The 15,202-nt window shown below is 37.3% G+C and overlaps 1 protein-coding gene across 1 annotated transcript; it reads left to right on the plus strand.

The window, feature by feature from the left end:
- Nucleotides 1-5,654: 5,654 nt before the first annotated feature.
- On the plus strand, nucleotides 5,655-7,779 carry LOC134795817 (uncharacterized). The gene has a single exon (XM_063767752.1). It carries the CDS (start codon nucleotides 5,695-5,697, stop codon nucleotides 7,621-7,623), a length of 1,929 nt encoding a protein of 642 aa, XP_063623822.1. The 5' UTR covers nucleotides 5,655-5,694; the 3' UTR covers nucleotides 7,624-7,779.
- Nucleotides 7,780-15,202: the final 7,423 nt, after the last annotated feature.

The raw sequence follows: 15,202 nt of genomic DNA on the forward strand, positions 1-15,202 counted from the left end.
ACAAAAATTATAGTCACAGCCAAAAATGGCAGGATTTTGTAGCCATTAGATGATAAAAACATACAATTTAAGTCATAAATAAATAACCGAAAATAACCGTAACCAGTTATTCGAGTTTCCAATATTTGGTTATGAAATTTTGTCAAAATAATCGGTTATAACCGAATATTTCGGTTACGGTTATAACCGATTTGCATTCCCTACTCCGGAAGCTCCGGCCCGGCCACGGCCCGGTCTAATGTGAGCTTCGAGCAACACGGAAGGGAGGCGGCATTCGCACTATTTCCCCTCTGCCTAGGTATAGGATCAACTGATCTAGCGCGGGTAATAAAACTAGTTGCGCTCGGATTTTTCACTAGACCGAGTCCAGACGCGCGCGTGAACACAGCAGCAGAAAAAATGCCTAATTTCTATGTTTTTTGTTGTAAAAAGAGGTCGGGGACATCAAATTTACAAAAGGAAGGTGTTACATTTCACATGTAATATTTTTTTACATATCATACGTTTAATTACTTTTAAACACAATTATTATATTTTAGTCTCATGCAATTGTTGGATTTATCGATTTTGCTCGCCCAGTACAAATTGCGGATCGGTCGAGCGACAAATCCGACTTCTCATCTCTCAGAATACAATAAAATTCTTCAACGAAAACGTGTTAGTGTGCGTGTTGTGACACTTGTGACTCGACCGTACACAAAAAGAGATCGAGGTTTGCAAGATTTGTCTTTGACGTGTGTCATTTTCTATGTATTTGTGTCGTCATTACAGATTGGATTTTGTATGTAAGTGTGTGAGAAGTGCGACTGTGTGCACCTTTCCCCCCGCGAAAAATGGCAGAAAGATTTGTACGGTAAGATATCGCTTGGGCCCCTCCCTTCCGATGTGTCGGAAGCCGGTGTTGCTCGAAGAACGTGAGTCATCCTTTACGCGCACATCGACTTGTAGCTATAGTATTTTTCAAACTGGAAGGGTACGATGAAAGATGTTAATTCAATACAATTTTGCGACATTTGGCATTTTTAGGTTATAAATTGTATGGAGATGACATTTATCATCGTACCCTTCCAGTTTGAAAAATACTATAAACTCGTATAAAGCAAGTTTTATTTGCCCTCGCACAGACGCACGTCAAATCAAAATTGCTCGCGTTTGGCCGGGTATGCTAATAATAAATAAATAATAAAATAAAAATAAAAATAAAAATTATTTATTTTCAGACAATTACAGTCCATAGCTGTTAGTATATTAACTTACAGGCTATGTTACGTTACATTACAATACACTAAGTTACATAAATGAAGTTATACAGCTTACATAGGTAGGTACTTAATAAATGGCTGATTATTGTGGCCGATCTACCGGCTTGCATGTTTGTGAACATGTAATGCGATATATCGTCCCAAAATACCAGAATCAAACCGCTCGGCTATCATTTTCAGGATCCCGTTGGTGCTCCCACGTATACGGTGTACTACTGATGCAATATTTTTGCGCATAATGGCATAAAAATCATCTACATGCGCGTCCGCAAACATGCCAGAAGCACTACAGTATCGCGGGAGCCTCACCAGGGCCCTGAAAATGTTGTTATACTGGACCCTCAGAGAGTCAAAGGATTTCTGCTTAAAATTAGCCCACAGGCCGCAAGTATAAAAACATTGGCAATATGCACGGAATAAAGTAATTTTGACCTCCGTGCTACACTTAGCGAACCTGTGCGCCAACATACCGCCACGAACCGACAACGCCCTCCTCTCCCTCTCCATGTCCATGTCATCTTTTAAATCCTCTGTCACTATGTGACCTAGGTACTTGAAGTGGGTAACACGGTTTAAAGCAGTTCCGTTTAACATAATAGGAGGCACATTCGCCGGACCCTTATTTCTACCTTTAATTACCATAAACTCGCTTTTAATTTCATTATACTTTAAACCATGTTGTACCGCGTATTCTTGGCATACTTCCAATAATTTACGTATACCAGCCACCGACGGACTCAGCAGCGCCATGTCATCAGCGTAACTGATATTATTAACACTTGTGTTATCGATTCTACATCCGACATGCATGCTGCTGAGTCTGCCGATCAACTGGTCCATATATATATTAAAAAGTCTAGGCGAGGTTAACCCACCTTGTCTTACACCACAATTGAGAGTATATGGATCAGAAAAGGCATTGGCCCATTTAATTACATTAATTTGAGTTTTATACCAGTGTGATAATATACCTATCAGTTCATGCGGTATACCTATCTCTTTTAACTTAGCCCAAAGCCACGAGTGCCACGACTCGTGCGAGCGTGACCATTCAGCGTGAGAGTTTGTCGAGGTCGTATCAAAACAAGATGAAAACCTAAACAAATTGTTAAATCACAATCGTCTCGATAGTCGACTCTCTGCTTTTCCTTAATACAAGAAAATTAGGGAGAGTAGAGCATTATTACGCTTAACTTAAACGGAGAAGTGATAAGATAGTAGAAGACGATTAGGAAAATGCAAACAATTGTAGAGGAGGCGAAGACAAATATGTATAGGTGCAGTAACCTTTGTAACCAAGAGTGATTGTAGTTTCAACAACCATTACTTTTATTTTAAAATTGCCACAGTAGGGAAGGATTGATCCTTGAGATCACAGCTCTCTAAATTTTACCTGTACGCGAGTATATTTGACTTATATGGGCATTTTCAGAAAAAAGTGTGCCGTCCGCTTTTATTCAAGAAATTAACATTTTGTGGGTTATTTCTACTCAGAGCCTCGAGTACTTTTTGACAGTTTTCACAAAACTGACTCATAATGTAATATTTTTTTTTCTTAATGCAATAATGCTAATACCAACTAATAAGGTATTTTTTCAAAGTATTATCTCAATTGCACCATGGCAAAGAATATAATACTCACTAGGAGAAAAACGATAACTCCATACAAAAAAATGTCCCTTTCAAAAGTTCGTTTATACTACTAGCGCTCTGGTAGGATACCATTGTAATTAGAATTGTCAACCCGTTTAGCCTAGCGGGTATTGGCAGTAATCCAGTTCAGGAAGCTAATGGTCCTGGGTTCGAATCCCGGAGAGGGAATTTCTTTTTGTATTTTTTTCTTTTTTGTTGGGGTCAGGTTTTTAAGAGCCCATCAACGAGCACACTAGCGCCACTGCTAAATAATCGTGATTATTTAAATTTAACGACAGGTATTTAAAAAAGGGGGCCGCTACGGACTGTATTGTGTATTTAAGTACGTTTTGAATACATCAAACTAGTTTTTATGTTGCTGGATTCTTCGATCTATGAGCTCAAAACAAAAACGGCCGTTTTAACTTTGGACGCGTAGATTGACGAATCCAGTAACATAAAAACTAGTTTGATGTATTCAAAAGGTACACACAATACAGTCCGTAGCGGCCCCCTTTTTTAAATACCTGTCATTAAATTTAAATAATCACGATTATTTAGCAGTGGCGCTAGTGTGTACGTTGATGGGCTCTTAAATTGGCATAACACAAATAAATAAAAGAATACGTTAAAAGATAATGATTAGGTACTATATTTAGAAATTCGGCAAATATAAAAGGTAACAAAAAAGTTACGTATTATCAAGATATAAATATTTTCATTCCTATTAGGATTACTGTATATATGTTAGGAGCAATACATATGAATACATACATTGATATGGCAAATGGTTACAAGTTGTTATTACATCTATCCGGTTATCGGACATTTTCTGCTTCACAGCTCCGCGCAGCGTTCTTGGTCACCGGGAAACTAGTCTGGATATGCGGCAGAAAGCTCAAAGGGCACGTAGCCCTTTGAGCTTTTTCCAAGAAATCATATGACGGCCCAGGATTATATTATTATCTCACGCTCAAGCCATCTGCTGATTCATTCTCTAAAACAAAACAGTCACAAATTAAACAATATAATCTAACTTCATATTTCCTAATTACTAACGTCGCTAATTGCTACGGGTCTAAATTTACCAGCTTAAACAATGTGAGGTTTTACATCTATGATGAATTTTGATTATAATTTCGATAATATAATCGCGATATAGCGTCCGTGGGACTTACGGGGATAGTAAGATTAAATTATTATATTTGAATTTGGCAATTAGTATGCTCATTTTTTTTTAAAGATTAATATATTTCTTACCTTGAAATTATCGCTGTTTCTGGTTTACTACAACGGTTTGAATTTAACTAAGTATGTGCGACGACGCATTTAGATATGTTGCTCGTACATATGAATAGTTTTTATTTTTAAAATTAATAGGTAAATAAATATATTTCAAGTGAATAAATCGTTTTATGAAAACTGATATTTTTGCGTTAAATGACTTTAGTGACATTACAGACTTTTGTCTTCTCTATGTTCTTACCGGCCAGACCCAAATCAAGGCCTATCAAAGAGGCCTATTGACAAAGATTCTTTTTTAATTTTATCAAGGAGGGTAGAGGCACGTCTACCCTTCATAGATTTTATGAACATAGACAAAGACAAACTGAAATAGATAATATTTAAAATAAATAATACATACTTTACATATGACTTTGAATTACGAATCAAAATATATTTGATAAAATTAATTGGATTTGTTCCTAGAAATCGTATAGACAAAGCCAGTTCTAGCAATGTTGCTGTAGTAAAATATTTTTATGGTAATTACTGGCAATCTTGCTCTAGGAACGGAGCACACATGTACAATTATGAAGGGTCACGTCATTCCAAGGAAGTCAATAGGCCTTGCACCCGAGGCACTTAATTTAAAATGGCGGAGGATTATTTCGCCTGCGGCGCAGACGGGAGAATTTTCGGTCTGCCGGGTATATTGCATCATATCGCGTTAGCTTGTTGACATCAGATACTTACAATTTTACAGTAATCTAACTTTAAATTTGTGGCTTTTCCTCAGGTTTCTGCAGGAGGGATTTTGCCAATGACGAGGGACAACGATGCTTCTATGTGGACAACACAAATCTTACTTTTCAAAAAGAGTCCCATCAGCGGCACACTGTAGTTGACTGTACTCAGGGGCATGCGTGGCTCACTCCGCGATTTCGTCGCTTTGCTACAGGTAGCTAAAAGTACATCCGTTCCACGCCAATTTTGGGGAAAACCATAAGCCGCGCGTGGCGCTGTCGCCACCTAGCGGCCATATCTGTCCTGATCGTAACAGACGCGTTTTGTTAGAGAGTGAGTCTTCTGTACCTAGTACTATTATTTATTCTGTGTCAGGGGTTTGATTTAAGTAGAAGAAAGAAAATAGTTAAAACCGGTAAAGTGCGTGTCGGGCCACGGGATGGTTAGGTTAATTTTGACAGAGGTGAATATATATTTTATCCCAGTCACCCTTTACCACGAACGCTGTAAAGGGTTCGAAACGTAGGGATGTATTTTTTTATCATAGTAGATATAATCCGTTTGTTTACAGTTATTACATGAGTAACAACCTCAATACGCTCAGGATTACAAGAATGCTATAAGAAGGTTTGAAACAGTTAACACAATTAAACCTTTCATAATTTTCCCCATTTTTATTTCAACTAAGAAACACTTAATCGGTCACGGCTATTAGTTCTTGAGTTATATGATCCATTATGATAACATAAAGATTGTAGGCTCATAACATTTTTTACCTATTATCGATATCGTAACCAAGCGTTTTGGTATTAACAGAAAATTTAGTTATAAAATGTATGCCTCTAAAACCGCGTCATGTACGGGGCCCCGCATGAAGAATTTAGTTCTGCTGTGGATTATAGTACTTGGAAGTAGTTCTCTTGTGGTTATAGTGTTTTATGGTGACTCGCTGCCTTATATCAAGCACTATGCAAGATTTTATTCGTTATCGCATTACATTGAAAAATATTCTATTGAAATAAACAACACATTTTACACTGATGATGAAATTCGTAAGATGGGTCCCCAAGTCAAAGATGTGAAACCATGCAAAGCTCACCCTTTGCTCGATTCTAACAAAACTCACATTTGGATTAAAAAAGAAAATTTACCGTATTACAATTTAAGTAGTTCTACAAGTATTGTTTGCTGTTATAAATCTTTTTATCGTCCGAAATCGGTAGACGACATCACGTCTTCTAAAATCGATAATCGAGTCAAATACAACCCTTGTCGATTTTTTTCTAATATAATTCAAGTTGAAGATGAATTTGTCCGAGTTAATTGTAGTCACGGAAACCAACTTTTCGATTCTTTTTTTCTATTTGCGCGTGAAAAAAACATCTCAGTCAAGCCAAAGACGAATTTACCGTATAACATATTGATTCTAGGAATAGACTCGGTATCTAGATTGAATCTCCATAGGACTATGCCCAAAACAGTAACATTTTTGAACACGTTGGGTGCTGTAGAATTGTTAAGATATAATAAAGTAGGTGACAACACCTTTCCCAATCTAATACCACTTTTGCTTGGAAAACACGTAACAGAGCTGCAGGAAACGTGTTGGCCCAACAAGAAGCTCACGTTTGACAACTGTCCTTTTATATGGGAGCGGTTCCAGCAGGCGGGCTTCGCCACAGCTTACGGAGAGGACTACTCAAGGATCGGGACGTTCAACTATATCAAGCGCGGCTTCGCGGATTCTCCCACCGACTACTATCTTCGCACCTTCATGGTCGAAGCTGAAACCTTTGCAAGAACAAACAACGGAGGAAACTTCACATTTTGCTTGAACAACAAATATATCTTCAAAATTCTTCTGGACTATGTCGAAGAATTGACTTCTTTGTCGAAAATAAATCTATTCGGATTTTTTTGGGAAAACACAATGACCCATGATCATTTAAATTATCCGTCGGTGATGGACGATGATTACACAGCGCTGTTTAAGAAGATGCATAGCTCTGGTTATTTAAATAAAAGTATTATTTTTGTACTGAGCGACCACGGTTTCAGATGGGGCAAATTTCGGAAATCTAGACAAGGATTTTTGGAGGACAGGTTACCTTTCGTGTTAGCAGTTACGCCTCCGTCGTTTCGTATACATTTTAGTAAGGCGTATAAAAATCTGGTACAAAACGTTCATCGCCTAACTACACCATTCGATATGCACGCCACTTTAATAGACTTAATTAACCTGAACACCATTGACAATTCTAAGATAATTTCCCGAACCTACGATTCTTACTCTAATCAACGAAGCATCAGTTTATTTTTACCAATACCGGAAAACAGAACATGCGAATCAGCAGCCATAGATGCCCACTGGTGCGTCGATTATGGGAATACTAAAGTAGATTCCAATACTACTGAAGCGAGGGAGGCAGTAGAACATATAATGTCGCATTTGAATGGCCTTCTTAAGGACTATCCACAGTGTGCTGAGCTCACTCTTGACAAAGTGTTTCTTGTTACTCGACTGATATCTGATAGCTCCAAAGAGAAAATTAAGAAATCAGTTGAGTTGACTGTCGCGTTCAGTACGAATCCCGGAAGAGGCGAGTTTGAAGCAACGCTGGGGAGACAAGGAGGTCCCGGCAGCCCTTGGCTTCTGTTAGGCTCCGTAAGCCGAGTAAACTCTTATGGCAACCAAAGCTACTGCATACAAGAGCAACAGGATGCTCAGTTAAAGCTTTACTGTTATTGCATTAATATTTAATCTAGACACCTTATAGAAAATGTGTCATTCCCTTCCGTTAAATGTAGAATTGAATGAGTTAATAAGTTAATAATACTTAATGGAGAAAGAGCAAATTAATGTAATGTTTTATTATTTTCCTACCAATTATTATCTATAGTCAAAATTTACAATTAATACCCTGTACATACGTAAGAATTCCTTTAAAGTTTAAAAAAAATGTAATCTTGATTATTATTTTGTTATTCTTACATTTTTATGATATAAGTAAATTATCTCCGAGGAATAATGCTTCTGTATACCACAGAGAAAATGTTTTCCGAAATCAGTATTTATTTAATTTATTTGTGGTAAACTTCTTAGCATAGTGTTTTGTTTGTCATCTTTTTGTATCCGTGATAGGGTTTGCAATCCGGATCCGAAATGTATGAAATTATCCGGATCTGGATCCGGATCCGCGGATCTTCCCATACATTTCGGATCCGTCGTGCAAACCCTAATCCGTGATTCCGGGCTAGTAGAGGATCTGAATGGGTAATGTATTTAAAAGGGAGACAGTTTGATGTAGGAGAATATCAAGGTAAACAATATATGGAGAAGACAGTAGGAGTTACATAAAAAATACAGATATATCTGGGGGCACGGCAGTGCCCCCGCCAAGTCGAGCAAAACAAAGAGGCACGGCCGTACCATCCTTTTCTCGAAGCGATTCAGGCCATTTTCGACGGCCTGTTATTTTGTGCTGGCTGAAGCTAGAACCCTGAATTTTCAGTTACATATACAGGGTTACTTTTTTACCAGTACAATAAATCAACATACGTAATTGTTGCCAATAATAAAAAATACCAGCATTCTTTGTTACTACTATTTGGGAACAAAAAAACAAAAATACCAATGCCCGAACTTATCCGCTAAAGTACTAGAAAATGTGGATGCCTTACGCATCAATTAGCAAACGCACGAACTGGCAACTGTTTGTTTACGTCATCGCGCGCGATTTAGCGAGCGGCGGCGGCACACGTATTGACATAAAAAAATACTACTTGATCCCAATTCTTCCTTCATACTTGCACGGGCTTAGGACCGTCAAAATGAAGATGTTGCTTTATGTGAAGTATGACAAAAGGTCTCGAAATCTGATAAAATTACGAAGTAAGTCTGCAACATTTTTCATTGAGGCGTATTTAAAAAATTGGAATCAACTATGTACAATGATTGAAATCTACCCTACATACCTAATTAATGGAGTCCATTTCTCGTACTAATTCACATACTTAAGTAAATGTTCAAAATGCTGTCCGTGGTTTTGTAAACAAAGCCGTGCCCGTTTTTGTACGTTTGCTTCGATTCTTTCCAAGTAATTTTCACGTTTAATTTCGTCAAACGCACTGTCTTATCGGTCAAAGGGTTGCACTTTGCATTCGCAGTTTCCCGGATGCTTTGTTGTTGATGGTTATTTGTAAGATAAGTGAGAGTTAAATAAAACGGGAACAAATAACACAAACGTATTTTTGAAGGAAATCAAGAAGTGACGTGACAACACATGTCAGTAAGAACAGAAAAATAAAACCTATCTAATGAGGTTGCGTTCTTAGTCTCCAACAGTTGTCAAATCGTGCGCCGCCGGCCGCTCGCCCCGCCCCGCCCCTTTTACCTCATACCGTTGACACCTTGTAATTAGTGCAACCAGAAGTTACTAAATTGGTGAAGGATAAACTAGTGGCTCTGTGAGCTGTAGACCTCGCGAGCAGAGTTTAAAACTGAATAAATGTATGGTTCCGTTGTTTTGAAGAATTTAGAGAATCTAATTTGACCATAAAAACTTAACTATCAATTGCTTACAAAATTCGGGAATTGGTTTAGATATGTGACCTGTAGAGTAGAACATATATGGACATACGAAACAATTTTTGGCTAACAGGCCAATTCAAACTTACACTGATATCAGAAAGACATCTAACTGATGTCATTTAGTTATCGTGCACTTCACTCGTTCTTGTCCGTACATGTATTGGCGCAAGCGAGACGCACGATGACTACTAAATAACATGATAAAAATATCATCCCGATGTCAGTGTACGGTCGATGCCCCTTAAGTATACACGTCGCCATACTAATTGTATAGAAAAGTGGATAGAGTTAGACCAAGAAAAGTCTGCAGAGATTTTGACAGCACACGCAGTGCCAATGTTATTTGTGCCAGTGTCAAAATCTCTGCAGACTTTTCTTGGTCTAACTCTACTTATGTTAGGAAACCAACATTACCTTTGAATTAACCTGTAAACTGCAACTAAGAAGCTTCGTGCGCGAGTGTGGCCCATAATTTCCGAAAATCATTTTTTCTTCGAGGCAATTACCTACTCCGTTCTCATATTTTGCGTTGCCCATAATTTCCCGAAATCATTCATTCTCGGTAGCAATTACTCCGTTCCCATATTTTCCCAATGGTTTTCTTCCGCAATCGCCTATTTTTAATATTTTTAAATAAATCTTTTCCGTATAGTTTTCGTTCTTTTAAATATCTAGGATAATATTTTCTTGTTACTGTATGTTAATAGTGTAGTAATTATATTTGTTACTTGTAGGTATTTCACATACAACAAATATCAAAAACACTAAAATTAAAGCATAATCTAAAAAACCAAACGCTGTCAGCCAATAACTCTAACCTACCTCTGGGAGCAGATTCGTTTTTAGGGTCATCAAAAAAAAATAACCCTAACCTACCTATCTCTGGGAGCAGTTTCGTTTTTAGGGTCATCAAAAAAAAATAACCCTAACCTACCTATCTCTGGGAGCAGTTACGTTTTTAGGGTCATCAAAAAAAATAACCCTAACCTACCTATTTGAAAAAAACCTGGTTATTTTTACCACTAGCATTAAAAAAAAGAGAAAATATGGAGATAGAGAATATTTAGTTAGTGAAAAAAAAAAACCTACTGGTTATTTTAACTACTAGGATTCAAAATAAAAGGGAATTAATTGAGAAAAGGAAAATTTAGTTTATGAAAAAATGTACACGAAAAATTAAATAAAGCGAAGAAATTCCACTGGGAAAAAATGAGAACGGAGTAATTGCCTCGAAGAAAAAATGATTTCCGGAAATTATGGGCCATTTTAGCGAGGCGATCCAAATTAAAAGGCTCAAAGTCTAACTAACATTATTGTTAGTTAGACTTTGAGCCCGGGAAAGCGCAACGTACGAGCAACCTACAGCTAGTTCCCTGAGCCCAAGGTCGACCACTACCCTAGGCAATGTTAACCCCTGCGATTTATGGATGGTGACCGCCCATGCTATAAACGTAAGTGGAAATTGACTCCTGGAACAGCCATGCCCTTGAACTAAAACCGCTAAAAAAATGTTCAAACAAAAACTCAAACGAATACGCTTACCTCGCGCTTCGCGCTCGCTTGATCAATCAGCAATACGATGTTTAAGTGCAAAAATAAATAAAAAAAATTGCATTTACTGGGGATCGAACCGGGTACCTATCCCATATCCTTGCTTGTAAGCGTCTTTCCAACTGCGCTATGATAGCATTTAGATGAGCTGACGAAATTTGGTTACTTATTCTCGAGTATGAATTTAAATATCTAATCTAAAGAGAATAAAGTGTATAGGGAACGTGCATGAACTATAGGGGGCAGCACAGGAGCCGTCAGATCTTTGGCGCGAAGCGTAGATGAGTAGTTTATGATTCCGATGTAGCCCGCGAGATGGCAGAACCTACTATGCACAAGGAAACGTACTTACGAGAACGGTAGATGGTAGCACTTGCTTTGGCAATGTACATGTGCACATATGTTTCCGATTCAGGCCACAAGATGGCAGGCCCTCCAACGCGCACGGTCCCTATAGTGGGCGCGCGTGAACTATAGGGGGTAGCATAGGAGCCGTCAGATTTTTGGCGTGAGGCGTAAATGTGACGTTCATGCTTCCGATGTAGCCCACAAGATGACAGAACCTACTATGCATAAGGAAACGTACTACAAGAACGGTAGATGGTAGAACTTGTTTTGGCAATGTACATGTTTCCGATTCAGGCCACAAGATGGCAGACCCTCCAACGCGCATGGTCCCTATATGTAGTAGAGGGTTATTGTCATACTAAATTTTGTAGTCACAGTAAATTTACTGCCATCTTTCGATACAGGATTAAAATGAAAATGAAAAAAAATATCAATAAATGTATATATGTATGGATAAATGATTTTTTTTCTTTTTAGAACGCCATATGATTTTGACCCATGTTCTTTTACTGATATGAGTAAAAATTGTTAAATATAAAATGGTGTCGCCATCTAGACGAGCATAGGCCAAAGGTATGGCGCCGTATATTCAAGAATCAAATTTTCTTTAAAGCGCAAAAAGCCATCATCTCTTGCAAAAAATAAACGAATGCGCTTAGCCCGCGCTTGATAAATAAAAAATACGATTTTTTTCATTTTTTCAAAATAAAAAAATAAAATTAAAAACAACAATTGATACGAAATTTAAGTATAAAAAAATACAAAAAGTTATGTAGCAGCATACAATTACTGGGGATGGAACCAGGGACCTCCCTATGCAAACAAAAAAGCGAACGTTTGCAAAATGCGCCATGATAGTTCTTACTAAAGCTGACGAAATTTAGCTACTCATTCTCAAGTAAAAACTAAATATCTAAATACCGCAGAAACCAGCCATACAAATTTTCTGAATTTTTGGCCATTTAATCTATAAACATATATCAAAAAGAAAAAACTCTTATGATATCGATACGACTATTTGTTTAGGCGACAGGTATCACGACTCCGCCATTTTTTAAAATTTCCAAAAACCGGATTGACAAAAAAATTTTATTTAGTCATAGAATCTGGTCACAAAATTTCATGAGAATCGGTTAAGAATTGCGACCTGTAGAGGAGAACATCCGGACATACGAAAGCAAAATGCCCGAGTCAAAACGTAGACCTTCGCTTCGCTTCGGTCAATTAATTGTACCGAAATAAAAAAATAAATTTTTTTATTTGTGCAATGTGATCTATTATCGATACCAATGATGTGGTAAAATTTATTGTACCGGTAAAAAAGTAACCCTGTATATAGGGCTTAACATGCTTTAGATATATTCTCAAAAACATCAAATCTGAACTTGTAGTTTAAGAATTATTGTACGTCAAAGTTCCTTAGTTTCGACACTGACACACTCACTCACTCACTCACTCACCGATCATCACAATTCTAAGGTACTTCTAGCATACCCACAAGCTTCAAATTTTAAACATAAGTAGTTTTCAGCTTATCAAGCCATAGAAAACCTAAAAATATTACAATATCACGTTTTAAAGTTCAAGAACTGCATAAGTAAGTTTGTAATTCCATATAAATATATGCTATTACAAAGTTACTGTTGCAGTTCCTACAAATAGTAGGTAAAGTAAAGGTACACTACGATGTACGATGTGAGTATAAATGAAGATGTGTTTAGTTATGATATGTGTATATATAGTATGGGTGTGAGTACCCGAAAAGTAGGACTGCCTACAAAAAGAGATGAGATCCCATCAAAAACATTACATGTAAAAAGGTGCAAGTCTCGCAACGCTTCTACTACAAAAAAGTTTTGAGATGTAATGTGAAACCAAGTCGGTTATTTTAATCAGTGCCAGGGGGTGTTAAAACAGTATCAATAAGATATCTTTATTTTGTTATACATATAATGACTTGGCAATCGCATATAATACTTTACTCGTTCCGTACTCGTAAATACGTGTAATGCTCAAACTGCAATTAGCGCTAGCGTTATGTTCAATTAGAATTATTTTTATATGTAATAGGTGACGATGATCACTTATGTCATTATGGAGCCGTGCGATGGCCAGGTCATTATATGTATAACAAAATAAAGATATCTTATTGATACCGTTTTAACATCCCCTGGCACTGATTAAAATAACCGACTTGGTTTCACATTACATCTCAAAACTTTTTTGTAGTAAAAGCGTTGCGAGACTTGCACCTTTTTACATGTAATGGTTTTGATGGGTATATATTTCTTGAGGCATCTTCTCTCTTCAGTATAATGTTCAGTAGAGGATTCCTGCTCAGTCTTCGTATTCAAAAGGTTTGATACGTCGTCTCGTACCTCTGACTTGTCAGTGCGGCGATTGATTCTCTCAGATCGGAGCTGTGGTTTCCAAAACGAAGGAGGAGTGACTTCCATTATTCAGAATCTGTACCGCTGGGTCCTGCTCCTCCAGATAGTTTTTTTGCCACTTTTTCTATTTATGGTTTGAGGTAATATCAACATTCAACATTATAGGAGTTCAGGGTGGTTTGAAAAATCTGTTATTTGGACGGTTGCTTGGTTGGGATGTTTTTCTTTGAATATTTGATGTACCGTTTTATTTCCTATTTTTTCGTTAGGGTTCATGATTCCAACTCCTGATCTTTCAGTTATCCATCTGTTTGCTTGCCTGATTTTTCCTTGCAGCATGACATGAGGCGACTAAATATTCTGACAGCATGGTCGTCGTCTTGTTTTTGTTTAACTTTTGACGTCAATTTTGAATCGCAGAGTAGCGTTTCAGCAATCAGTTCGTCATATTGATTTGAGTTCCACATTTATATTCTTCATTGAAGAGTTCGTCATGATATCCTGACCTGATTTAACCATAGGGTCTCGCTGTAATATTGTACTGCATAGAATAAATCTTTTTTCAGAGTGTCTTTCTCGTGGTAGTTTATTTGTAAGTTCTTTTATTTCTGTAGCAAGGAGTGTAGCTATATGTCTGCCTACGTTTTCTTGTGGGATACTATATTGTTTACTGCGAAGATTTATTAGTTTTTTCCAACGTTCTCTCCAAATTGAATCTGCGCCACCTTCACTATTAAGGAGCCTTGCGTTGAATCCTTAAGAATACGTTTTGGATAGAGTCTGGTATTTGTGTTAGGTTGACGGGTACATCAGGTGCATGAATTGTTTCTTCAGTTTGCCCTGCATTTTGAATCAATGTGGTAGGTTGACTAAGGTATCCAGGGTGGGCTATGAGGATATGTCTCTTTAAACCTTTCTTTTTATATTCACGAAAGCATACCGGGCATAATTCCTTTGTTGCTAAGGATGTTTGTGGCTGTGATGGTGTTATTTCATCACCGTCTCCTCCGTCGTCGTCGTCCATTAGAGTGCTCCAAACTTTTTTGGTGTATTTCACTGATAGAGTCTGGCTACTGAAATATTACACAAATGTTTGGCGGGAAATTTAAAAAATCTTGGGCTGGTCACACTTTGTGTAGTAGGAATTATAGTTTTGATACTAGAAAATATTTTTGATTTTCTGTGCACACGTAAAGTACCTAAGGATATAAGTTAAATATACGTTGACGTGCACTCAAAGTCAGCTCACATAATTTCTACCACTATGTAAAGTACAGTCAACGATAAACACATATGTTAAGGCGTGCTTTTCCCGTACGAGCTAAGCGAACCAGTTTTTTGAATCCATCGGAAATATAAGAAACAATGTTTTAAAATTGTGAAAAAAATATATCTTATACTTAAGGATCTGGCAGATATGTTTTGGATCTCAAAAACATGATTAGATAAACTTTGCTCGA

The sequence above is a fragment of the Cydia splendana genome, chromosome 12 (genome assembly GCF_910591565.1).
Source record: "Cydia splendana chromosome 12, ilCydSple1.2, whole genome shotgun sequence".
Taxonomy (NCBI): domain Eukaryota; kingdom Metazoa; phylum Arthropoda; class Insecta; order Lepidoptera; family Tortricidae; genus Cydia; species Cydia splendana.